General features: G+C 34.6%; 1 protein-coding gene across 2 annotated transcripts in view; it reads right to left on the bottom strand.

Moving 5' to 3' along the window:
- Positions 1–25,086, bottom strand: part of GLRA3 (glycine receptor alpha 3) — an 86,475-nt gene that overhangs the window by 46,271 nt on the left and 15,118 nt on the right. For both annotated transcript variants that reach the window (XM_054066151.1, XM_054066152.1), the window contains exons 2-3: positions 18,206–18,333; positions 12,350–12,417 (exon numbers count right to left, since the gene is read on the bottom strand). In XM_054066151.1, coding sequence (XP_053922126.1) covers positions 12,350–12,417; positions 18,206–18,333 — 196 coding nt within the window. The remainder of the gene's footprint in view (positions 1–12,349; positions 12,418–18,205; positions 18,334–25,086) is intronic.

The raw sequence follows: 25,086 nt of genomic DNA, 5'->3' as shown, positions 1-25,086 counted from the left end.
TTGACACGTCAAATCTCTGTCAGAGTAACAAGATTTGACTAATGCCAAACATCTAAGAACATACTTTTCTGCACTGAATAGCTGTCAGGCATTCATTAGGAGAAGCAATGTTGATTACGATGAGGAGTTTCTCTGACTCAGAGAATCCTTCCTGATAATCTGACCCTGGATGATTCCATAGGTTGAAGCTCTCTTTCCAGAACTGCTTTTGGCAGCAGGTAAAACTAAGGATGACCTTATTGTTCTCACTCCGGAACTACAGAAGCCATAGAAATGCTATAAGAAACTGCAGTACTGTGCCACTCTCTCAGAAAGATGCAACTTTGTGAAGTATCCAGAACCACAGGATTCCCCCTCAGTATCAAATGTCTTTATTGATGAGCCTTAGGAGAAAGGATCCACCTTACAATTTTTCTTTCTAATCCTGCGGATCTTGCACTTTAAACAGAAAACTGTATACAGGCAATTATGCAGTTCCATACACAAAGACACGGAAACTTTCCTATCTACAGTCCTGCCTCAAGTTAGTTAGTTGAGCATTTGTTAGTGATTAGGATCTCTAGAAATGTGTCCTTGCAGGCTGAGGATGAGCAGTAAGGCCTGTTAGTTTCCGGGTAAAAGCTCTAATCCTAGACTAGCTTGAAAATGGTGGGTGCTCTTACCCCCTCTATTAAGTAGGGCAGACCAGATGGTTTGGGGATTTGAGTGAGGGCTAACTTGCCTCTCGTCTCAGGAAGCTTTAGGAAATTATTTGAGCTATTCAGAAAAGATTGTTGATGGATTTTGGATGAAGAGCTTTCTCTTTCTTTGTCCATGGATGTATAAAAGCAGATTTTAAAGTGTTCATTAATATTTTTAATCTTTCCAGTTTGCTGGGATTTTGGGTGGGGTTGTTTGTTTGTGGGTTTTTTTTCGTTGTTGTTCATTTTTTTTTTGTTTTGGTTTTGTTCTCCTTCTGCTTTTCTGTGATTCGGAACTATTAAGTATCCAGGTGGGTATCCTGCGAATAGTTTTGTTAGGGTTTTGTTTAAATTTTGCTTCATTTCTCTGCAGAGTTTAGCTCCAATAACCAGTCAGCAATACTCATACTGAAGTCAATAGAACTGGACCTACTTGACAAAGAGCTAGCTACAACTAGCACTTCAAAACTGCTACCTGTAATATCAGATGTCTCAGATTTTCTTAGAAAATCAAAATTTGAAGTTCAGCAAATAAATATATACATTACTTGTGCAAAGAGTACAAAGTAGTAGTCCTAGGTGTGTCACCTGCTTTCACAGCCTTGAATTCTGAAGTGGTACAGCCTCTGTTAATGTTCTACCTGGGACAGACAAATGTCACTTGCTTTCTTTTCTTCTGGGTTCAGTAATATTTACTATCACTGCTAATGGTTTGGAGGATGAGAACTGTTCTGTCTCTACTCCAGTTCAGTCTTCCCCTTACTGAGAATATAGGGTCACTTACAGGATGCTTATTAGTACAGAGCTTTCAGTCCTTGTCATTCAACCCACAGCTAAAAGAAGAATACAGGAAGAAGTTTCTGTGAGGACTCTGTGATTTTTAGCTTCTGTCTCCCCTGGTTTTATTTCAAAATATTCAAATATCTGTTGAATTCAACAATGTGCTACAAAATCTAATTTTTTTGCCATAGGTTTTAGGGTGGAAACACTGCAAAAAGGACAGGTTTAGTTAATTTTGGTGTTGGGGTTTTTTTTGGTTTATTATCAGAAAAAATGGCTTGATTTTAGTTTCTGTGCTCACAAATAATCATCATATCAAAACTGGAAAGCTAGTTAATATCCAGAATGTTCTCTCTCAAAAAAAAATACTTAAACACAGTAATGACATTCTATATAATAATGTTTCTCACAACTTTTACTACATATCCTGGAATATTTATTAATCACAGATTGAATATACTACTTCCATTCTTAATGGAAATTGTGTGTTCTCAGCTCCCAATGCATTACACTAAAATCACATTTTGCAACTTGTTCAATGTAATTGCTTTTACAAGCTCTAGCTCAGGGACTTTTAAAATGTTTGCACTTTCAAGGAGTAGTATAAAGGATTAGATGAAAATCAACATGACAATTACATGAACAAACATCACGCAATAGACCCAATAGACTCTGTCTTCATTGATCTTTACCATGTTCTCGGTTGACAAATGCTTCTGGGTTTTTTTTCTGCAGACAGCTGATGTGTCCCTGAAGATGCTTTTGCTCCAACACCAGTCAGTATTTCTTTCTATGTGAAAATCTGAGTTTTTCTGAGACTAGTAACTTGTTCAGATGAATTTTTGCCACGATATAGTCCATGTTGGTATTAATACATTTTATATGTTAGCACTTAGAATCTGCTTGGTTGCAATGATTCGCTGAATGCCCTAATAATAGAAAACTTTGTTGAAAATATACACATTAAATCATCCTCTGTTTCCTCTCCTACGGGAAATATAACCTAGTGAGAGCAAAAAAGGAATTTGGGAATTCCATACTAACTTTCCCTGCCGCTTTTCTTCTGTTGGTAGGTAAATATGACATTGTCTAGAATAGCGTAAACTCAGTAAAATAAAAGGTAAAGCTGAGCTAGCTCAAGCCCAGAAGCACTGCCCTCTAAATCCAGCAGCTTAACACCTGCTAAAATGGGCTGTGGAGAGGGATATATATCTCTAATTTTAAATAAACTTGATTAGATATAAGTTGTCTTTAAATTTCCTGATATGCACAAAGAGCACCAAGAAGTCTGTCAGGAAAATCATGTCGTATCAGTGGTTCTACACTGATGTCATGGCAACATATAAACGTTAATGTGGAATTGAGCTGTACCAATACTGGGGAGAAAGAGAAAAAATTGTTTGTCTACACAAAGATATCTAATAGCATCTGAAAATCCCTAAGACTGTCAGCCTTTTGGCTGCTGGTTTAAAAAGACGCACATCTCCTGCTATCCTACGATATGTCTACCAGACTAGATATCCCATGGGTTCTTAGGGATTATTAAGGCCATCTCTAACCACAGCAAATGCCCTTAGGCAACTACATAAATCCTGAACAGGCACAAACTCTATTCAGCAGCCATTTGCTAATCTGCTGTTTTCATGAAAAAAATTAACTTTGTGAATCAGTGTGTGTGGGTCTAGATGAGTAGCAAGGGAGAAAGAGAAGAAATATCAAGTTCATGGGCTTCTACTAGGTCTACAATGAAGGAGGTGGAACTAGAGGTTCCCCATTGAACAGTCAATCCTTACCTTATTTTGATGGATCTCGAATACCATGGTTTATAATGTTACAATGATACTAGAATAGTAGTGACAGGAATAAATTGGAACAATTTTCTCTACATTTTGCTAAGCTGGGAAACAGTGTTGTTACACTGGCAGGTCTAGTGTAAGTATTTAAAAACTGAAGTACAATCATCCAAAATGAATGGAAGACTCAACCATTGTAAATTATAAACATATACTTTGAAAATCTGTTTTATATGTATTTATTATATATTATATAGTTATATCAAGTTATGCGAGTTAGGCATTTTAAGTAATCAGTTTTCTGAAACTGTGGAGTAGCCAGTTTAATAATGTGCACAAAAATAAGGAAAAATACATTGAAAAGCAGGGAACTAATACAGACTGACAAGAAACATCAAATTTTCAGTATCCTATCCCTTCAATCCTACTAGGAGTCAAGTAGTTAAACTTATTCAATTTAAATCTATAAAAGAAGATAGGCAATTAAAAGAAGATTGTCAGAGACTGCACATATTGTAGTACACAGTGTTTGCTGATGGAAAGCAGACTAGAAATCTTCTTTAACTCATCCTGTTATGCCAATAAATTAGCTTGCTTATGTTCCTATATGTTTATATCTTGAAAATCCGTTAACCAAAAAAAGAAATCTACTGATGGAAAGATCACACAATGTAAAGATTACTTGCTTTCTAAAGCAAAGGAATAAGTTCAGATTCCCCAGAAGTGCTTTTGAAGATTATAATTTTATCACTAAAAACAGGTGAAGAAGAAATAGCGAATACATACTTTTTCAAAGTTATGTGTATTCAATATATTTGATTTTTATCCACTTTCAATATCTTCATGATTGTGATAAAACGCTCACACTGGCTCCCAGTGTCTGACAAGAAATTCCTTGAGGAGGTAACTGTCTGGTTTCTTTTTCTGGGAAAGAAAGATTTGGGATTAAATTCACTCCTAAGATTTGATGATGTTTTGTGGACACTTGTCAGTTATGACCTTTCTAACTGCAGAGCAGGGCACAGCTAGAGGGAGCGCATCTTTGTTGACTTCCTTGTATTGAAAGCTCTGGTTGAAGTTGTTGTGAAAGTAAAAGCCTCAGCAAGGTGGAGGTTTAGAGGCAAAAGAGCAGAGAAGCCTGTGAGCTGCGATTAGCTGCAATTTGGAGAAGAGAGGAAGGAGCCAACCTGTAGATCCCTGTCTAGAGACATCTGCCTGGGCAATCTAGCTGGCAGGGTAGCACTTCCTGGGTAAGATGGTTAACCACCTGAAGGGAAAAAGGAAAGTGTTTTGGGACTGAGAGAAGGTATACAACCCAGTTTCTGTGCTGTGGGAGATGACTGGGTGTCCTAAGGACTACTTGATAAGTGAGATAGATTCTGAAGTCATAAGGACTATTTTGTGCTGTTGAAGAAACCAAATTGTCACAGAGATGCTGAATTTTACTATTGTGTAAATCGGCATTTGGATCTAGGATTTAAGGGGAAAAAAGATCTGGCATCATCACTGTAGTGCCAGTAATGACATAGGGAAGGGCAGGACAGTAAAAATGCATATTGGCACACACTTTGCTGTGATCATAATGGCTTTGAAGGAATATTAAAGCCCAAATCACAGTTTTAGAACACCTCTCTTTCTACCACCTGTTAATGGCCATATCTGATAGTGTGCTGTGTATTCTCTTTATAGAAACAAAATAGTTATGTAAAACCCAGATTCTTATAAGCTGTAAAACTTTACTGATTAATTTTAAAGCATTATAACATGGCATCAATTTCTTTGGATATGATTTATGATACATACTTGCTGTATGGGTATGAGGTACAAAAAATCTGAATGCACAGCTCTGTCATGCTGAATGATGACGTTGGCCCTTGTAATTAAAAATGCACTCCCAGTGTGCATGAAGTACCTATTATTCAGAATAGAATGAAGACCTGAGGAGAGACATGGACTTTTAAATGAAGCAAAAATAACTCAAACTTTTTCAAGGAAAGAATTTCAAGGCTAATGCTTCATGTAAAGTGTTTGCACTGTCGAGCTTTTCCAGCACATATTTACTAATCTCAAGAACAGAAATCAGAAGCAAACCTGAGTATCTTTCATTTTCTTAACTCAGGTTCACTTTACTTTATTCTAATGTTGACTGTAGCTTTTTCTTCTGTAAACAAAGTGTTAGTAAATTGCAGGTTCGTGCAAAAATGAGGGACAAAGACTATATTCTTAAAGTGATAGATGAGGATTTATGGCCTTCTACCAGCATTAAAGGGAATTAAGGACAAAATCCACATATACTATGATGACAATAATTTACAATGCCTAAATACCCGTTGTGAGGCATCTACGCTAAAGATATATGAAAAATATCTTTTTAGTCTTTTGATTTTATTTTTTTTAGAATGTCTTTACATTGGTATCTGTGTCCTTATAAATTAAAGAAATATCATAAGTGTTATGTAATCATAAACTCAATGGAATTAATCTTCATGTATGATTGCAACAAAATATGAAACTTCATAAATAGCATACCTCATACAATGTAAAAAGAGACATGTAGTGATGCCACAATCTAATTTTCATGGCTCCTCAGATTTTCTACAATAGCAACTGAATAGATCTCAGCTTGAAAATTAGTTATCTTCGCAGCTTTTTCTGGATAATGCTGTAATTGCTGTAGCAGGATATAGACTTTTTTAGTAATAGCTAACCTGATAGCTACTATTCAAACCGACTGAAAATACTAGTATAAAATATAAAAGGAAGAAAATGCTGGAGAAGATGGAGCAATGACACAGGTTCATAATGCAGCGCTATGAGTCATGGCTTTTCCTGTAAGTGAAAGAGCAACCATTAAAGAAGAATCACTGGAAGCAAGCACAGGTAAGTGGTAATTAGAGGTGTGAACTTTTCTCCAGCCTTTTCTAGAACAAGATCAGATGGGTGTAGGTAAACACAGAATGTAAAAAAATGGCTAAAGTCTCCCTCGGATTGAGGAGATAAAGATTCTGAAAGAACCTTTTGTAAGGGCTAGCATGTGAAGAAGACATTTAGGTTTTAGACAGAATTAGAACAGATGATGAACAGGATTACAAAGCAAAATTGTCTGCAGCAGCAAGAGCTGGCACTGCTGTTGTAGCAGGTCCCTTCAAGTCTTCTGCTCCTAGTAATTGCAATATGTGGCTATGGGGAAATCGAAAATTTTGTGGTTTTTAAATTGCGCTTTTCAGCTTTCCATATTGTACAATCAGTTTTGTAAAATCTTTAAGAGTGTTTGTTAAAACAGATCCGAGAGAGCAAGAAAATTGTTTGCTATAGTACATCTGGAAGAGTTGATTATAACACCTGTCCTGGTAACTATTAATCTATTGTAGATAGAACAATTATTCCTGCAGGTCGGGATTCAATATTTTCTTCAAATGAGGTAAAAACATTTGAAGCTAGATTTCCCTTATTGTAAGAATTTAAGAAAACATCACCCAGCACACAAGTGTAACACGACCATTTCTGTCTGTTCCCTAGACCTATGAAATGATCGCCAACTGATGTGTCCTAATTTCCAGAACTGCATATACCTGAAGTTGGTATAGGTAGTTGCATACTTGATTGGACATATCTCCCAGCACTAGGAAGGCAAAGCAGAAAATATCTTATGCATCTGGTGGTAGCTGAAGAGAGATTTTGTGGATGCCCTGCTCAAACGAGTGAATACAGCCGCTCAGCTTTCAGCACTAGGCCTGTAGTAGTGAAGTATTTTTCATTTTTTGTGGCAGCTGGGACTATAAACAGCTGCTTGTTTTTCATAAGGAATCTTGGAGCTATTATTCAATGTTTAACATTTTGCTGCTGTACACCACCGAAAACTTTTTTTTGTGGATTTATGAATTAAAATGCTTACGCATCACGTCTTAGTCTTTTGTTAAACTGAACAATAAAAACCTGCTAAAATTTAGGAAGCAAAGGTTATCAGTGTTTGGGTTTTAAAAACCTGTGTGTAATTCTCTTCAATCAATTTAATTTGCGGGTATGGAACTACATCTTTGGGCACCACAGAAACAGGATCAGCAAAGAGCCATCTGCTTTGAAATGAAAAAAAACCGTTGTCAGTCTCCACCTGCAGCATTTCTGCATGAGTTCAGAGTGCCTGTCTTCTGCCCTTGCCACAGTCCAGAAACATTGTTCTTGCCTGTTGGGAAACTAGAGAGGTTACCTCTTCTGTTTGCAATGCATAATAGAAGTTGTGTCTGGAAACCTTGGCAGCACCACACAAGTCTGAAATTAGTCATAAGTTACCCTTATAAAGATCCAGATGATCTGTTTATATCAGTAGGGAAAGTCAAATGAAACCAGCAGTCTTTATTTCTGACTTAAATATTTATTCACCATAATGCATAAAGATCCCATTGAATTTCAGCTCCAAGTTCCAGAAAACATTACAGAACTTAGCTGTGACTCAGCCACCAAGCCTAACTGTGATAAATATAAACCATATTCCAGTTCATCTTCTTCCAATCTTGAAATAGATTATGTGCCACCAGCACAAAAATGAATCCAGCTTACAGATCAGAACAACCGAAATTAGAATTTTAATATTTCTTTGTGGAAATCTGCCTTCCAAACTCATAAAAGAACAAACTGTTGACTTCTCCGTGACTTGATATAAGGGAGCAACTTGTCAAATAGGAAAAAAAAGGAATGACTTTTTTTGCATTTTGAAACTGTAAAGTGGTCTTTATTGCATGTTTACTCCTCTGAGATAAAAATTGTACAATGTAGCTATTTCTGCCTGTCACTTTGGTATTGACACATTGCTATATCCATTACACAGAATTTCTCAGCATATTTTCACAAAAGGCAGGCATATATTTCCTTGTATTTGATACAATCAACTAAATAATTCATTTAGGAAAAAATTTTTGTGAAACTTCAGCATTAAGCTTTGCAATGTGTGCAAGCGAACATTCCTTTCAAGTCCTCTGGTTAAAGACATCTCAGGATAGGTAGAATAGAACATATACAGAAATGCTCACTTGAAGAATGATGAAGTTAATGAAATTAAAAAGAAGTGGCTCATGAAAGGAAAGCAATTATGATGGCTTCAAAGTGGGTTAATGTAGGTTAAAAGCGCATTTTATTTGCAAATGTAAGATAATTTCATTCGTGCTGGGAGCACATAAATATCTATTACCTGCTTCCTAACAATATTCATGACAGCGCAGTTCTTTTCAGACTGAGTTAAAAAATATGCATCAGCAAATTGTGGCAGGAATAAACAGTAGACATTTTAATGTAGACTTTAAACATTTTAAACAGTAGACTTTTTAATGTGTTAATTGTCTGCATTGTTGTCATTTGCTATGAGATTTATCAGTGAGAGTCCCTTTCAATGTACTGTTAACACATGCATTATGCTATGCATATTACTATATATTTAGTGAATACTGCTGTAAATTTGCAGTAAGAGCAGAGTGTTGTTCCTGACCTTTAAAACTCAGAAAACCTTGAGAAAATTGGTCAGTCACATTTACTAGAATAAAAGGAAGTTTTTTAGTATGGCCTACTATCTGCCCCATAGGCTAACTATGCTGTAGCTTCATGTATTCAGTACTTTGTCTCTGAATATTTGTAGCTGAAAAAGTTGGCACTGATGTTATTCTTACCCTGAAAGACTTAGTTTTGTTGGTAACTGCCATCAGCATATATGACACTGTTCTTAACAATCAGGAACTCTCCCAGCATTAGGAGATACAGTGCAATTACCGACTGAACATTAAGATTAGTAAGAGTTTTACTTGGCTAGAGGATTAGCATGAAATCTTCACTTTGAGAATATGGTCGAGATATAAACAGATTTTGTACTACCATTCAGAACAATAACACAGAAAGCTTGGCAAGGCTGGACTCTAAGTGGTGCCAATAATGAAAGCTGGTTTAAGGAAGTTTTAAATTATGTGACTTACATTTTTTTTTGCCTCCTCAGAGCATACATGACATAAATTAAGTTCCCCATATGATCACTTAAAATTACCTTGGTTCAACTAGAATCGCAGCCTCCTAGCAAGAGATGGCACACTCCTTCTCCCCTATGAATCATCTGATTTGTCTTTTGAGAAAAGGGAATATGAAATAATGGTAACCAATACTCTAACAAAGTTGAAAGAAATGTGAAAAAAAAAAAGAGGAAAAAAGAAAGAACTTATTTCTAGAATTAAAAAGCTATAAGCAAAATTAAGCTACTTTTTTTTAATTATTATTTGTCTGTTTCTCTTGATCTGTAGGACACTGCTGTAAGGTTATAAACACGCTGAGATGGGTTTAAAATAACCCATTTGCCAGGAAGTCAATTCCTGCTGTATACTGTGAGTTCCCATCAGACACTGAAAACCTCCTATTCCTTATTGAGAACTACAAAGTCGGGTAATGTAAAATGGGCAAATCGGCTATTTTGCAGCCGATCTTGGGGTCAGGTTTTTTTAACCCTTTGTTTTTCTGTAACTGTCTCTTGTGTTGCACACAAGCAAGGCAGCAGGGGGAGCTCAAAGATTTTGGACGTCAATGAGAGAACTACAGAATCAGAGAGATGGGGAGAGATTGACAGTGCCAAGAATAATGACGACAGCGAAGGACATTGCTCGATGTGCTCAGACTTGTTTGAACCTACTAGATTATATGCATATTCTATTATACACCTGGAAGTTCTAAATATCGGTGAGACCTCAGGGTACCACTTAGTAGTAAGGTATATTTTGCACTTGTTGCCTACTTAAGCTCTTCTCTCTACAGTTCAGAAAAAAGTATTTATCAAAAATATAAATATCCTCTTGGAATCTAAAAAAAAGTGTTATAGTAAGTCTTTCTGTGTGTGAAGATTTAGAATAACTATTAAGACATAAGTACCTGAATTTTACGGACTATAGTAAATAAAATTGGCAAAATAGTGACAACTGATAAAATACTGAACTGCAGTGAATTGACTTCTGCTCAACAATGCAAAAAATCAGTTTGTAAGATAACGCAATTTGACTTTGATTGTAATTTTAAGATAGAAAGCTTTTAACGTTTTTCAGAAGGTGTTCATCTTCAGTGTTGGACAGAATAAAGATAATAAAACACGCAATTGAACATCCTATCTACATAAAAGCATTTCTTCTTCTGCAAGGGAAGATTTGATCCTCTGAGAAGTCAACAGATGCTGAACATAACCAAAAGTCTGTTTGGAACTATATCAGTGAATACATTATAAACAGAATGCCAGCATCATGAAGGCAGCATTTGTCCTAAGGTCAAGGTTGTGTTTTATTGTCCAGTTTTTGAATGCATATAATCAACAGAATGACACTCCCTGTGGTTCTGACTGGGTCCGGTATTTTCTATAACATACGATCTGGAGCTATTTGTTACAGATCAGACTGTAGTCTATCTTGACTGTTTTAATTAGCTTTCAGGACAACACAGAGCAGAATGTAATTTCATTATAAGACAGAAGTATTGTACTAACTTAGTAAGTTGTACCAGAAGGAAACATTTATAATTCTCTTTTTTTTTTTGAGAGAAAATACACCTAAGATGTGAACTCAGGCATTCTCTTTCCAAATTCAGGACAATTTTTTTTAAGTGGTAAAAACTTCAGTTTTCCAATATCTTTTCCATAGTGATCTAATTGCTGGATCTTTGCACTTCACTGACCCCATCGTCTGTCTCCTGCTCTGCACCAGATTCACCCGTACAGCCATTACAAAGTAGCTGTGGAGCACTCTCCTAATCATGTGGGCACTGCTTAATCCTTTGATCGAACCTGAATAAATCTCCTTGGATGCCATGTCAATCTGTTTGGGATTTGCAATCTGGCAAGGCACCCAAATACAAATGAAAGTAATTTTCTACCTGAAAAAAATCATCTGCCTCTCTCAATAATATATACCACTGTTTTCCAAGGTGACTAAAGACCAAGGAGCTGTGAATATCACTTTGTAGAGAGAGGTCATAAATATTTGACTTTAAGTATTTATATCTTGATTTCCTAACTACAGATCCTTGGCTACATTCAAAGGTCTCTCGTTTTTGCTCTTACTGATAATTCAGAAGAATGGCTTTTGATTATTATAATTACTGCTTGGTTTTGTTTTGGCAATATCGATTTTTTTTCAGTCTGTGTCCTGTCATTCCAAGTACGTATCCTGACCCCTGAAATTGTACGGATCTCAGAGTATTTACTACATTTGGATCTTAAAAACTCCCACAGTTCTTCCTTCAGTTCTCTATACTTTAACCTTCTCTTCCCCAAATTGCTATGCAACTGTTTTCAAATATGTATATTTGCTTTTCTTCAATATATGTGAGGCACTTGTATGGAGAAGGAAAGCCAGTATCTCTCTTTCACCAGATTTTACTGAATAAATCTCTGGATCATCCAAGTCACTTGTGTTGGTTCACTGTTCATCTAGTTTTGCTATCTTTAGACTTTGACCTCTCTTTCTCCTTATTTCTTTAAAATCTCCAGTCTTTTTGTACTCTATGTTCTGCCTTTCTTTAATAGAAAAATTATAAACATATGTACAAAGAGTGTACAATCCACTTATATTTACCCTATTCTTAGAAGTCATAATGAAGTCTTATATACCAAATTACTATTTTAGCTATTCTATTATCTCTGTGCAATAGTTCTATGGAAGAAGAACTTTTAAAATAAAGTATAAATCCCCATGTGCAGTGTATATAATGACATTATAAAATATTACTAACAAAACAACTTCATTAATTGACATTTTTGAGGTTAGAAAGGTGAGACACTGTAGAAACTAATACCTATCTAATTGAAAATAATGAGTTCATTACATCTGTCAAATAAAACTTATAGAGAAATAAAAAAAAAAACCACCAACCCTTGGCTTTACTTTTGCTTGTGGTTGATAGTATAACAATTGATTTTTTGTTGGAAAAAAAAATCTATTGCCAAATAAAATGTTCTCACTTTCTATTCTCAGATGTGGATTTCCTTCTTCATTTAATTCCAGATGAAGAGAAGCCCTAGCTAGGTTTTGAGATCATTGAACATATTTAACTTGAACTTTAAATAGTGTTTGAGGTAAAATATCTTACCATGGTTGTCTCTGCAATGGATCCAAAGCTGTTTATAAATATGTTGCATGTGACATTAACTGGAGGGCCTGCAAAAGAGAAAAAAACACCAGTCCCTGTTCCAGAATCATTGCATATTTAGTGACTGTAAAATAGAAACTATTAAGAAACCATATTTATTGACTTGGGAGGAAATAATGTTACATTTGCAACTTATTTAATACAAAATTAAATTGAATAATTTCTAATAATATTCCTTTTGATTTTTTCAAAGGTACACTGTTTGACTGGCCAGGTCCAGCAATAAAATAAAAGAGAGAAATTTCATTATAAACTGGCACAGATGATTCCCTTTCAAAAATTCAATATCCCATTTGAAATACATAATAAAAAACTATTTTTATGTGCATTTCAGTTAGCAATGTATGTCACTTTTTACAACAATTAGGGGAAAAAGTGACCTTTTTCACTCAAGGCAGCTGCTACCTTTAATGTTATCTGTCATCACTAGTAACAGAAATACATTATTGCTGCTCTTATCTCTGCTGCCTACAGGAACAAACACGGATAAGAAAGAATGACTTAGATTCTATTCTCATTTCTCTTAAATCTACAAAATGGTTAAGAATCCATTTATACTGAATTTTCTGTTACCACAGATCTTCGGTCAACTGTGTTTCTGTCTTATCTTGCATTTGTGAAGCATCAGTAGTGGCAGAGCAGTCATTATGATAACTGAACAATGAATTGTGTCTTCATGGAAAAGGTTTTAAATTATTTTTCTGAACGTCTCTGTAAAAACGGTGTGGTAATTTCTCCATTATTTCTTATCAATTTCAGGCTCTGTACAGTGGAAACAAGGTCTTTCCATCAGTTTTTTCTGTCACCGTCCTGCACCTTGACATTCTGACATCAATAATTCATTCAGCATTGGAGAACCTGTTTTGTTTTTCTAGCAGTAAGCAGTCACTAATAATGAAAGATCTATATCTGGAATTTGAGGACTGGTCTTACAAACCCTCATATAATATTTCTTTCTTAGGGTCACTGAAGCAAGAAGCTGCTCTGCCACTGCCGGTGGTTTGCAACTAGCAAAATCTAACGTGACCAATAAATATTAAATACTTGAAGAATTAGAATGTCTGTTAAAAATTTTGCCAACAGCACACAATTTGGAATATCCAACTTTCTTTCCTCAAGGCTATAATTGTTTTCAAGTACCGTATCGCAATTGCATAAAAAATCAGTATGTGTATTTCAGTCATAACACACAAGACTTCACCTGCGGAGCAGAATTCTCAGGTAAGGAACTAGTCACTTTGACACTGTTTTCACTTTGACACTTGGTTAATTATTTAGAGCAGTTGAGTGTATCCAATAGTTCCTAGAATTTAGTAAAAGCTTGACATTGACAACTCCTCAAAAGCAGCAAGGGAAAAAGAATGCAGGGAAGACGAACAAAGGCAGAGTCATTAAAAACTATCAGAGAGAAAATTATGCTTCCTGGCTATGTTAGATAATTTGTTTGCAAGGCAGCTTTCCACTTTCATGTTGTAATACTTGTCATCATTTCAAATTTGGTGCCATGCTATCTTGTTCAGAATAGTACTATGCTTTCAAGTGTAGGTTTGCTATATTGACATAGTAACCATTATAAAGAAAAAAATCTAAATCACTGCAATGTTGTTACTTAATTTCAAAAGCAGCATTACAAATATGTAGCTAACAGTTTGTTAAAAAAAGTATAAAAGGAGAAGGTAAAAGCAGCTTGCAACTGGTTTAGAGGTTACTTAATGGTGCAGTGCTAGGAGTAAAAATGAGCTTCCCAAGACATGGTCAAAAAGAAGCATAAATGAAGCTGTTTAAACTGAAAGACATATTCAAACACAGGAACTTGGGCAAGTTGAACATGGACTAAATACAGACAGGAAAAAAAAAGAACTGAGTCTCACTAGAGACAGAAAAGCTAACAATGATAACAATCTGGAAGATGTTAAAAATAGAAAGGCAAAGTCAAGAGAGGATGATTAAAAGTATCCATGAAATTGAAGAATGTCACAGCAGAAAAACTAAAGTCTTTGTAGCAGAATTTGTCTCCAGTTGCTAACTGTGTCAAATACGGAAGCCATTCCAGTGGAAGATTTGTATGAGGACTGTAAAACATGTCTCAGACTAAGTGAACAGGAACAAACTAACAGACTGAGGTGATATTAAACCAGACATTTTAAAAAATCTTTGCAAAATTGTGGAAATATGGATCACTGTGTGTCAGTTATGACTTTTGCCAGTTTTGTTATCAGTGGAAATGTCTACCATGTCCAGCAAGTATAACTTGAATTAAAAAAGAAAAACAGAATTCAGGTATGATGGTGGATGACATCGACAATGGACTTTGTACCTGTAAACCTTAGATCTGTACCAGCCAAAGTAGTAGAAACTATGAGAACTGTTATTATTAAGAGATATAGATCAATATTATTTTTTCTGGAATAAAATCTCTCAGATCTACAGAAGGTCTATGAAAGAGCTGATGGGCATGGACAAAGACAATCTAATTTATTTAAACAAATAATTTTAATTGTAATATATAATTAAGTAATTAAAATAACTTGTTTGGAACTTCAAAAACTTTATAATATTATCTTTTTCAAAGGCTTTTCACAAGTATTAGTCCTAATGACGTTAGAGAGAAACCTCTTATAGGTCTTTTACTTTAAACTTATTTAATGTCAGGGATAAATAGCCGTTTCTCAAGCTGCAAGATGATTGCTGGTCAGTTCTCCCATGGATCTGCACTGAATCTGTGTAGTCTAGAAAAGGAGATATAGCAATCTTACTTTGCTTCTGGTATAAGATTATTTAGGGTGGTTGTATATAAAGCTGGCCACAAGGAGGTGCAGAAAAATCACAAAATACTGAGCTGTCAACCAGTAGAATGTCTGACGAAATTCAATGTCAGTTATGGGCTCCACATTAATGATTTGCCCACGGGAAAGAGAGGTTAGATTAATTATGGATTGTTCTCTGGAAGCACGCTCTGTAATCAAAAAAGATAGGAGAATGCAAATAAATGCATGAAAAATAATGGACTACTATACAAGTAAATCATTAACTTCCATCTTGAATAGTTCAAGATTTCTCCTCTGTCCTGCTCAAAAGGATATATTAGGGAGAAGAGAGATGTCAAGAAATCAAACAAAGATCACAAATTCTACGAAATGCTGCCCCACAAAAACAGCTTATGCAGAATAGGACTCTACACATTGGAAAAGGGATAAGGCAGGAAATGATATATAAGTATACAAATCAATAAAGATCAAAAGGAAGTTATCCTTTTTCTCCATTTCTCAATATGCCAAGTGGCAATATAATCAGTAAAATACTCACCAAATCTAAAGAAAACAAAAAAAAATTGATACATTTCTGTTGAACTTGAACAAATATACAGAATTTCTATCCAAAAGGAGAGCACTTAGACAATATATATAATTATTTGTTATCGACCAAGGTTAATTACGACTGAAAGATGATAGTTAAAAATCTTGTCTACATAGGAATTTTATTGGAAGAACAAATATTTAGAAATTATTTATTTTATTATTACTCATTCTGTTTCTTTAAAAGTGTTGCCAGATTAAAAAAAATCTCAAACAGGCATTAAGCCCCAGCACTTGTTCCAGGACTAATAAAACTAACCAGAAAGTAGCAAAGTCACTTGAGGAGATACTTATTCTTAGTGATAGATCTGAATCATTCTGGGCAGATTTGTTCAAACTGCATAGCTGTCCAGAAGATTTAGAATGTGCACTTTCTGGAAAAGAACAATGTCAAATTAAGTTTTGTCTCTTTAAATTTCGATAGTTATAAAACAAGGCTCAAAGACTTGAATCATGCTTTCATGAAGTACTTTACTGAATTCACTAATCTCTAAACCATCTGCCTGTTCCTCACTGTAGCTCCATCAGAAGATTGTGATTGCATAGTGTCTGTGACAAAATCCAAAATCCAGTTCCCAAATCAACTCCTAAGCTCATTTTCTAACACTTTGTAGGACTTCAGGAGTCTCAAAGAAGAAGGAAGTAAAACTGTAGCAGTTATGCCTTGTCTTAGGTTGTCTTTCGCCCAGCACAGCTCTACATTAGGTTGAACATGCAGTTTGCAAGCCAAAGAGTATACTGTGGCGAGAAGCCAAGGTAACTTTAACAAGGCATAGAAATGATTTCAGAGCTACCATGCATATAAGTAAGCAATTTTAGAAATGCAGTGTTTTGCATTACTTTACAAATATAGTTTGAGACATTAACCCTCCAGGAAACCAGGCACTAGAACATTCTTCAAAGTAGTTCTGACAAGGAAACTCCAAGGGATTTGTTCTGTATAGTCATCAGGGATACTGATCAATATTGTAAGTCTTATAGTGATGTGTTTGGATTTCCAGTGCATGTTTATAATTTTTGGAGAAATATCGGCACCGCTAGCTTATTAAAAGCAAAATAATTCCAGCTGCAGTAAATCCTGGGTAATAAGTTTATATACACAGCACCAACTGTACATATCTCATCGGTGAGGAAGTAACTTGACAAACTACTTGGTCCTTATGAATCAGTCTGGGCAAATTCTGGCAAAATAAGCAAATAGTAATGGTGTTAGAGTAATAACTACTTAAGTTTCTGGAACTTGAAAATGTAAAAGGAATACAAAATTTAGTGCTGAATAAGAATTAAGATGGAAAGACAGTGACAGACGACTTGGAGAAGCCCTGTTTACCTGAAGGAAAACTTTTGTAGTAAATGTGCAGTAAAATCCACCTTACAGCAAAATGTTAGAGCTAAAAGGATCTCTTAGACTCAAGAAAATAAGCATTGGAGGAGGTAGATAAGGCAAAGTAAAAACAATATAGTTTTTATAACAGTAAGTTTATTCTTTAAGAAAAATTTAGACTCAAAATATGATTTAAAGACTCAGAAATAGAGTTAAATATAGTTCTACTATACTATTTGAACTCTTTTCATTCTGAAAAAAAGAAGTCAAATTTGCCTAAATTTCCCAGACTGCAAAATTTCAAATGGGCAGTATTTTCTATGTAGTAGTTTGTGGTTTTATATGACTATATAATTTACATCATCCTTCATTAAATAGTCTAGAATGCCTGAATCTGGATAATATGGTTTGTGCTAAGACCCTTGCAAGATTTAATCATTGCATTTGCAAATGTTGGACTTCCAATCTTCTTTGAATCTCCTGTGTCTTGTTTGAATCTCCTTTGTGATAAATGCATAAAAGCATACACCAAGAGACAATTCCAGGTATTCAAAACCTGCAGTTTGAGTGGAGAAGTAAGAACAGGGAAAGGAATAAGAGGAAAGATGTCCCTTTTGCTACTTCAAAGCTCAGCTGAGGCACGGGAGTGAGGAATCTAATTTGATGACAGATTTAGTAGCAAAGATTAGCTCTCTTGAGTTTTACTCTGATGATCATATAATTAATACACTCTTCCTTTTAGTTAAATTCATGCAGGTATGAAGATTTGGCCTCTCTTTCACAGAACTTTCTGGAGAGCTGTAGGCTATGCTAGTCCAGGTTGGGAACTTGAATCCATTAACAAGCATTTCAGAAAAGAAAAAAAAAACCCCGAACCCTATTAGACAGTTCAAATCTAGCGATAAGCTAAATTTTCAAAAATATTACATTTAGGTAGCTGTAAAAGTGACAGGAACAGATTCTATTGCTACTGAAATGAACTGCCATAGCACAGAAAGGCAAAAACCCACACTTTTTATTTCAGTAAGTGTACTTCCTAATTTTCATAGTAGTTCCAGAAACAGCATCTGTCTGAAAAGAAATACTGAAATCCTGAAAGCTTAGGTTTGAAATTACCTTTGAAATTTGGTCTGATCCTTGCATCGTAGCCTGACATCCTACCCATTAGTTTATCCAGGAAATCAGATGGCGACATTGGCATGCTACGAGATCTTGCACTGTCTGTTTCCTTTGTGGCTACCAAGCTAACAGCAAGGAAAAACAAGCAAACAAAAAAAAACAGAACAAAACAATTTATTAGAGATTTTTTTAGGGAAATTAATTTTGCACAATCACTTAGTTCATTCTTTTATGAACAGGAAAACAGGAAAGCTAGGATTACCTTTCAGGCTAGTTTAGGCTTCAAAAATAGTAGTAGTGAAGTAATGAAAACAGTAAATTCTTTTTATACCTGTCATTTTCTATGCAAATTTTATTCTTCTGAGCTGCATAGTTATAGGTTGCTCTTATGTCTTCCTCAGGACTTCTGGGGATTAATAACATTTCCAGTCAACAGTAATGAATCCGTTATCACAGAGTTAAATAATGTGTTAAATAACCTACACAAATAGCTATACATATGGAATATAATAATTTGGAATCTAATCTAAGATAGGTCTGTTTAACTGGATGCAGTGTAACGAAGCATAGATAAGAAAAAAAAGGAATGTGGATCTTTCATAGAACAGTACCACTACCGCCAATTTTTGTTCAGCCAATATTAATGTTGCTATTTAAACGCAATAAAACATGTCAAACAATCTCTTGGCAATGGTGTTCTTTAATATCATCTTAATTAAAAAAACCCAACAACTTGCTGAAGGAAATATCTTGGGACAAAATTTTCACCTCAGGACTACATGGTAAATGTCATCTCCTATAGCCTCCTCTCCACACGTATGCAGAGCTCCCACTGACTTTCTAAATTGTGCTCTGTGCATGCCAAAAAAGAGTATCAGCACTCTGATCAACCATGTGGACCTGAAGAAAAGGTTTTTATTGTTGTGGAACTCTTACTCAAGTGCTTGCCCAAATACTGAAAAAGCAACATGGTCATTAAATATAAATATAAATATAAATATAAATATAAATATAAATATAAATATAAATATAAATATAAATATAAATATCTGCCTGTCTATCTATCTATCATAAATAAATAGATAAATCAATCAATCAATCAATAAAAATTAGTAACATTGCGCTACACAGTGCAACTCAAAGCGTTTGTGGCTTTTAGAGTCTCAAAAAAGATACAAAACTTTTCTTATCTGTGCTGACTTTTATACCAAAAAAATCTCCTGCCCATGGATGTGGATCTCTGCTACTTACTCTCTTCATTTCCCCCTGTTAATGCCAATTCACTTTCTCAGAAGTGCTGAAATGTTTTTTGTTTAGAAGTAAATGCACAGAATAATGTAAGACCCTTTGGAGTTTTCTAAGTAATAAAAAACCCTATGCTGAACTTTGCTTGTTAACAATGGATAGAGTTCCAAAATGGAAAAATTTCATACAGGTAAGCATGTATGCAGATGCCATTTTAAGTTCAGACTAGGAATCTCATTATTTCCCTCCCAGGACTGTGTTACTCAGGACATAAAAAGTTACAGTTTTTATGGCAACTTCAATTTAGAAGGTCTACTAAAAAATCATTTTTCAAATTTGAAATTTGGATTTAGTATCTTAAATCAAAAATTGTTTCATATTAAGTCTTGAGTACTACAAAACTGGACATGCACGGCGTATGAACATAGAAATCTCTAGAATGCTGTGTTTTACTCATATTTTAATTAAAAAATCAATTAAGTCTAATCATAATATTAACTGAAATCAGAAAGTTAAAAATTAATCCTGATTATTTGCTTACCTACTGTTTATTCCTTTCTATGTGCAAGTTGATTTGCATATTTCTAGATTGTTCATAAATTTCTAAATTGTTGAATATTTCTAAATTGTTCTGAACACTTTCACATCTCTTTTAGTGTTATCCTTTAGTTAAAACATTTCTTTATTCTGCTTCAGTATCTAACCTAGTTCTTTATTTCTTCCCGTAGCTATTTAAGCTATATATAACCTAAACAGGTTGCACCAGATGATCCTTGAGATCCTTTCCACCTTGGCATTCTATGATTCTATGATTCTTTTTCTGAGAAAATAAGTACTTAACATATTCTTTTCTAGTTCGATTTTAAATTACCCCCTGAAAGTGGCCTCTAACATAATTTTTATTATCAGTCATTCTGCAGGTATCTGTTTCATTACATTATTGCAACATGTAGTCAGTTATGTCTCTATAAAACAACATATATGCTTGTAAACCAAATAAAATAAGGGACTCTAATTACACTTCGCTGAATTTATCTGTTTGCAAGGCAGGAAAATCAAGCTACGGGGGGGGTGGTGTATATATATATATATATATAATATGTATAACACACTTAGGTTCTTATAGTCTTCTACAAGAAAGTTACATATCTGTTCTATAGGGTATATAGAATTCATAAACATATGTGTGTATATCTATATGAGATATGTCTCTGTCTCCTATATTTTTATTCTGGATATAAATATATTATGCAGAACGCAAGTACAGAATGGGACATTGTTTGCTTCCATATTGATCAGTTTATCTGAATGTAGAATTTGTTTGTCCTTATTTCACTTCTCTGAACTTTTTATAAAACTTTCTTTATTGTACTTATAGTCGTTGCTCTTAAAGGCTGCCATGGAATGGAGAACTTTGAAATTAAAATCAGTAATGCTGAACAAGAAAAACAGTAAATGCTGTGACTATGGGTTTTCTCAAAGTGGCGTGTATCATTTTCTATGATAGCATTATTAATATTTGCTTTCATTAGTTAGTTAAAAGTCTCACAATATCCTGAAAAAATGTATTGCCTCCTTCTTAGATATTCAGCATAATTGATATATTTGGTCTAAGCAAGTTTTATTTTAGAAATCAGCTGTAATTTGTAACTAAGTAATTCTTAAGGAATGTTTTCTCTTTTTCTCAGTTTATTGTACTACTGAGTAAAAGCTGATTAAGCATTGCAGAGTTCTGCCCTTTCAAAATACCTTTACTCAAAAACATGTGTTTCAAGAATATTGTTGGACAAATAACAATTCCATCTGTCCAAGTAGACTTGTGGAATACTCCTCAAGCTAAAAAGAAGCAAGACTTGGCAACATAGTGTAACTTGAGTAAGGCAGTGGATTTTAGGATGGCCTATCTGGCAAAATATGTGTTTTCTTTTAATAAATTTAGGTAAAAGTTAGTTCTGCATGGTAAGGATTCTTCAGTTTTATTGAACACTGCCTCTGAAAAATAAGCCTCTGGCTAAGTAATTAGAGAAATTTACACTCTTTTTATGAAGTATGGATTTAGCTTCTTTTATTTTAATGCACATAGTGTCCTCCATGATAGGTAACATCACATAATTCCAGGAGTGACTCTGCACACCTTTAAAGTGAATTTACTCTGACTTGTTGCATTCTTTTAAAATAATTTGTGCATGAATTTTCTAACAGGCAGGATTAGAAGAATTTAATATCAGCAAAACTTTTATACTGTGGTGCATTCAGAAGTAGTAAGACTGTGGTTAGCACGAAGTCATTATGCAACTTTAAATTACTCAGAAGAAAAGCTGGACATTTTTGTTCACAGACATGAGGCAATGAAGGCTTCCTATTGCTTAAGTCTGTTATTTGAGATAGATGATAACCCTCCAGTTTTCTGGTCTATTCACATTTAACACGAAAGTTACCAACAAGAATGCTAGCCCACGTAGTGATTCTATGTTTTTCTATGTTGAGCAGTTTGCAAATGTTACTAACAGTTGTAAGACTTAAAATATATTCAGATTTCAGACATAAAGCAGTACTATATTTCACCTTCCTGAATGTGTCCTGAACATCTTTACAATGTAAATCAAGCTTTGCCAAACAACACAAAAGAAATTTATTAGCTAAACTAGTAGACAAAAAAAAAAAAAAAAAAGGAAAATGCTGTCAAACAATGTATTCAAAAATTCATTTGTTACTGGCTGAATTTACACCATCAAAAGTTAAGGTAAGAATTTTTGTTCCAAAAAAACTCTTATACAAACTCAGGCATGAACAGAAAATTAGAAACACCAGAACTATAATTGCTCCTGTCTTTAATGTATTCTGTCTGTTAAATCAGTGTTCACTTAAAATCTGAGGAGAAATGAGCTTTGCATCATGCCTTGAAGACTGTCAAGTTAGCATTTTGTGGGCTGAGATAGGAAAACGTTGTGAATCGCGGGTTTATGCATGTGAATTACATGACAGTGCGTGACCTACCAAAAGTCACATTTAAGTTAGAAAGTGTTAGGTCAAGCTGAGGACCTTTACAGTGGGATATAAATCTTAGAAAGTAAGAAGCAGCCTGACACATCCAATATATCTTTTCTTTATATCATCACCCACCTCCTAAATTCTAGACAAAAAGCTACTGGAGGGAGTTGTGATAACAATGATGTTCAGCACCGTCATCTATGGTCTGGAAAGAAAATACAATATCATTGATGGCTTAAAACTAAATATTGCAAAAAAAATATCAGAGGTATAAGTATCTATGAGGGTAAGAAAATAACAATTTCTTCAGTTCAGTCCATTTAAGTAGAACAGTTTAAAACACAGACAGAAAGGATATTAAGAGCTATATGAACTGGGAATGTGGGCAGAGATGGAGAAAGGAATGAGTCTGAAGAAGGATTCAGAATTCATGCTGAACAACTGAGCACTGTTGGGGTGAAGTTCTCACTGCATTACTGTGTTATCCATTGGTGTGGAAAGAGTGTAAGATTAGTAAGAGCACAAAGGTCACTTATTATTTTCTATGATATTAATGAGAAGAGTCTGGAACATTGCATCAAATTCCATGTCCAAGATTTAAAAGCATATTAAAGCATTAGGAAAGATACTGAACAAAGCCACTAAACCATGATCTGAGATTTAGGGAAATTTCCTTACATTAGGGGACTTTTAGTGCTCAGTAAGTTTAATTTATCAAAATGGAGACTGAAAAAATAACATGATTGAAGTGTATTAACACCTCAAAGGGGCAGAAAATGCCAGACAAAAACCAGAAGATCAAACCCTACCAGCCATGAGAGTATAGCTTTCCGCAAGAAAGAATTTAGTGAAATATAAGGCATTGTGTTTCATATATGGATTGTTTGGTGAAAAATTACCCATGATATATAGAAAAGTAGGCTCAATTCAGAGTATACACTACAGAACTCATGGAGAAGTATTCAGATTGTCAAAAGATACGCTACAGAATTGAAAAGTTTAAGGAAGGGAAGAAATGGTCATGATTCAAAGTGGAAAATTGTGTAATCTCAAGGTCTGCATACACTGGGGCTGTGTTGCAGGCTTGCAGGTGCCTATACTGTAACCTGTAATCTGAGTTGCAAGTTATATGTGGTAATGTTGGCCCATTTTGATCACATTCTTTCACAGCTGGGTATTTGACTTACTAAGCAATTGTACGAGCATCAGCTCCCTGCTCAGTATGAAATTAAACACTAGAATGGAAACTGCACTTCAGCTGCCTGTAAACTACAGGCAGCTTAAAAAAGAGAGATTGACCACTACCAGGAATAAGTTAATGTTCTGTATCTCACACGCACCTGCAAAGAGGAAAGAATTTTAAGCTAAATTATAACATTGTCATGAACACAAATGGATATGAAAAGGCCAGGGATAAATTTAGATCATAAATTAAATAGATTTCAACCACGGAAACAACTCAGTTCAGAAATAGTTTAGCACTTTGAGTAGAGATAGAAAAGATGCGCATTTCAAGATAGAGCTAGATAAAGTTATTAGGATGCTGTGTCATATGTGACTGTGACTGCACATCATGAGGCTTGGTTCTTTTCTAACTCCTCTACTGAGGATATGTTTACATTATTATTGATTCCTTTATGTGTTTAAAATTATTACCATTACAGACATCTGAAAACATTATTTAATTAACACAGATATGCAGCCAGAGCATCATCATCTACAGAATTTAAATGGGAGATCTTATCTAGAAGCTGGCAATTAAGATAGCAAGAGAAAGCATGGGTCCTGACTCTACGCTCCTGAAATATCTATTTACAGTAGGCATGCTTGTGAGAGAAAACCTAATTTTCTTCCTTTCCTCCAAAAGAAAAGGATTGAGAAAAACTATTTAAAGGGAAATAAACAATCTCTGCAAATATTTCCTTCTCTAAAATATTTAAAGCTATTTTCCCATGATGTTTTTGGAGAACCACTATATTCCTATTCATAAACTGTCTCTTTTCCATCTTCCCAAACTTCTACTTTTTACCAAAGCACAAATAAAGGAAAGCAACTTTACAAATGTAAGTGCTTTATATATGATTTATTTTTAAAAAGATGTATTTGAAAAAAGAATTTCAATCATACTTTGAGAAATTTGTATCATTTCTGTGCTACAGAAAGTACTGGCTTTAGTTGATCTCTCCTCTCTTTTAATCTTCAAAATGGGTTCTTAAAAATCACTTTCAGTGTGGTTTTTTTTAGCCTTAAAATAATACCTTTTTTTTTTTTGAAAATATTGAAGGAAAGAAGAAATGGACTACTGTCAGCATTTGTATAAGAAAAGTTGTAGCCCTCCAGAAGAGTTTGGTAAGAGGAGTATAGACAAAACATGGAGGAAGAAATTATCTTCCAGCATTTTCTGACTCTTCACAGTTTGTTGCTGTGACAAATGGATTATAGAGATAAAGAGAGTATGGTGTGCTATAATGATACCTTCTACTGGAAACTTCCCAGAGTGAAGTTTCCGAGTGCAAGTTAGACTTCTACACTAATTTATCCAAGTTATTCCATAGTCTCACTAAGTTACTTTTGATACAAATGATACAAATACAAATGATACCAATTATCTTTTAAATAGATGGTATATTTATGTTCTTCAC

Source organism: Cuculus canorus, chromosome 4, assembly GCF_017976375.1.
Source record: "Cuculus canorus isolate bCucCan1 chromosome 4, bCucCan1.pri, whole genome shotgun sequence".
Lineage (NCBI taxonomy): Eukaryota > Metazoa > Chordata > Aves > Cuculiformes > Cuculidae > Cuculus > Cuculus canorus.
Note: the sequence above shows the minus strand (reverse complement) of the source record. Positions and strands in the feature narration are given on the sequence as shown.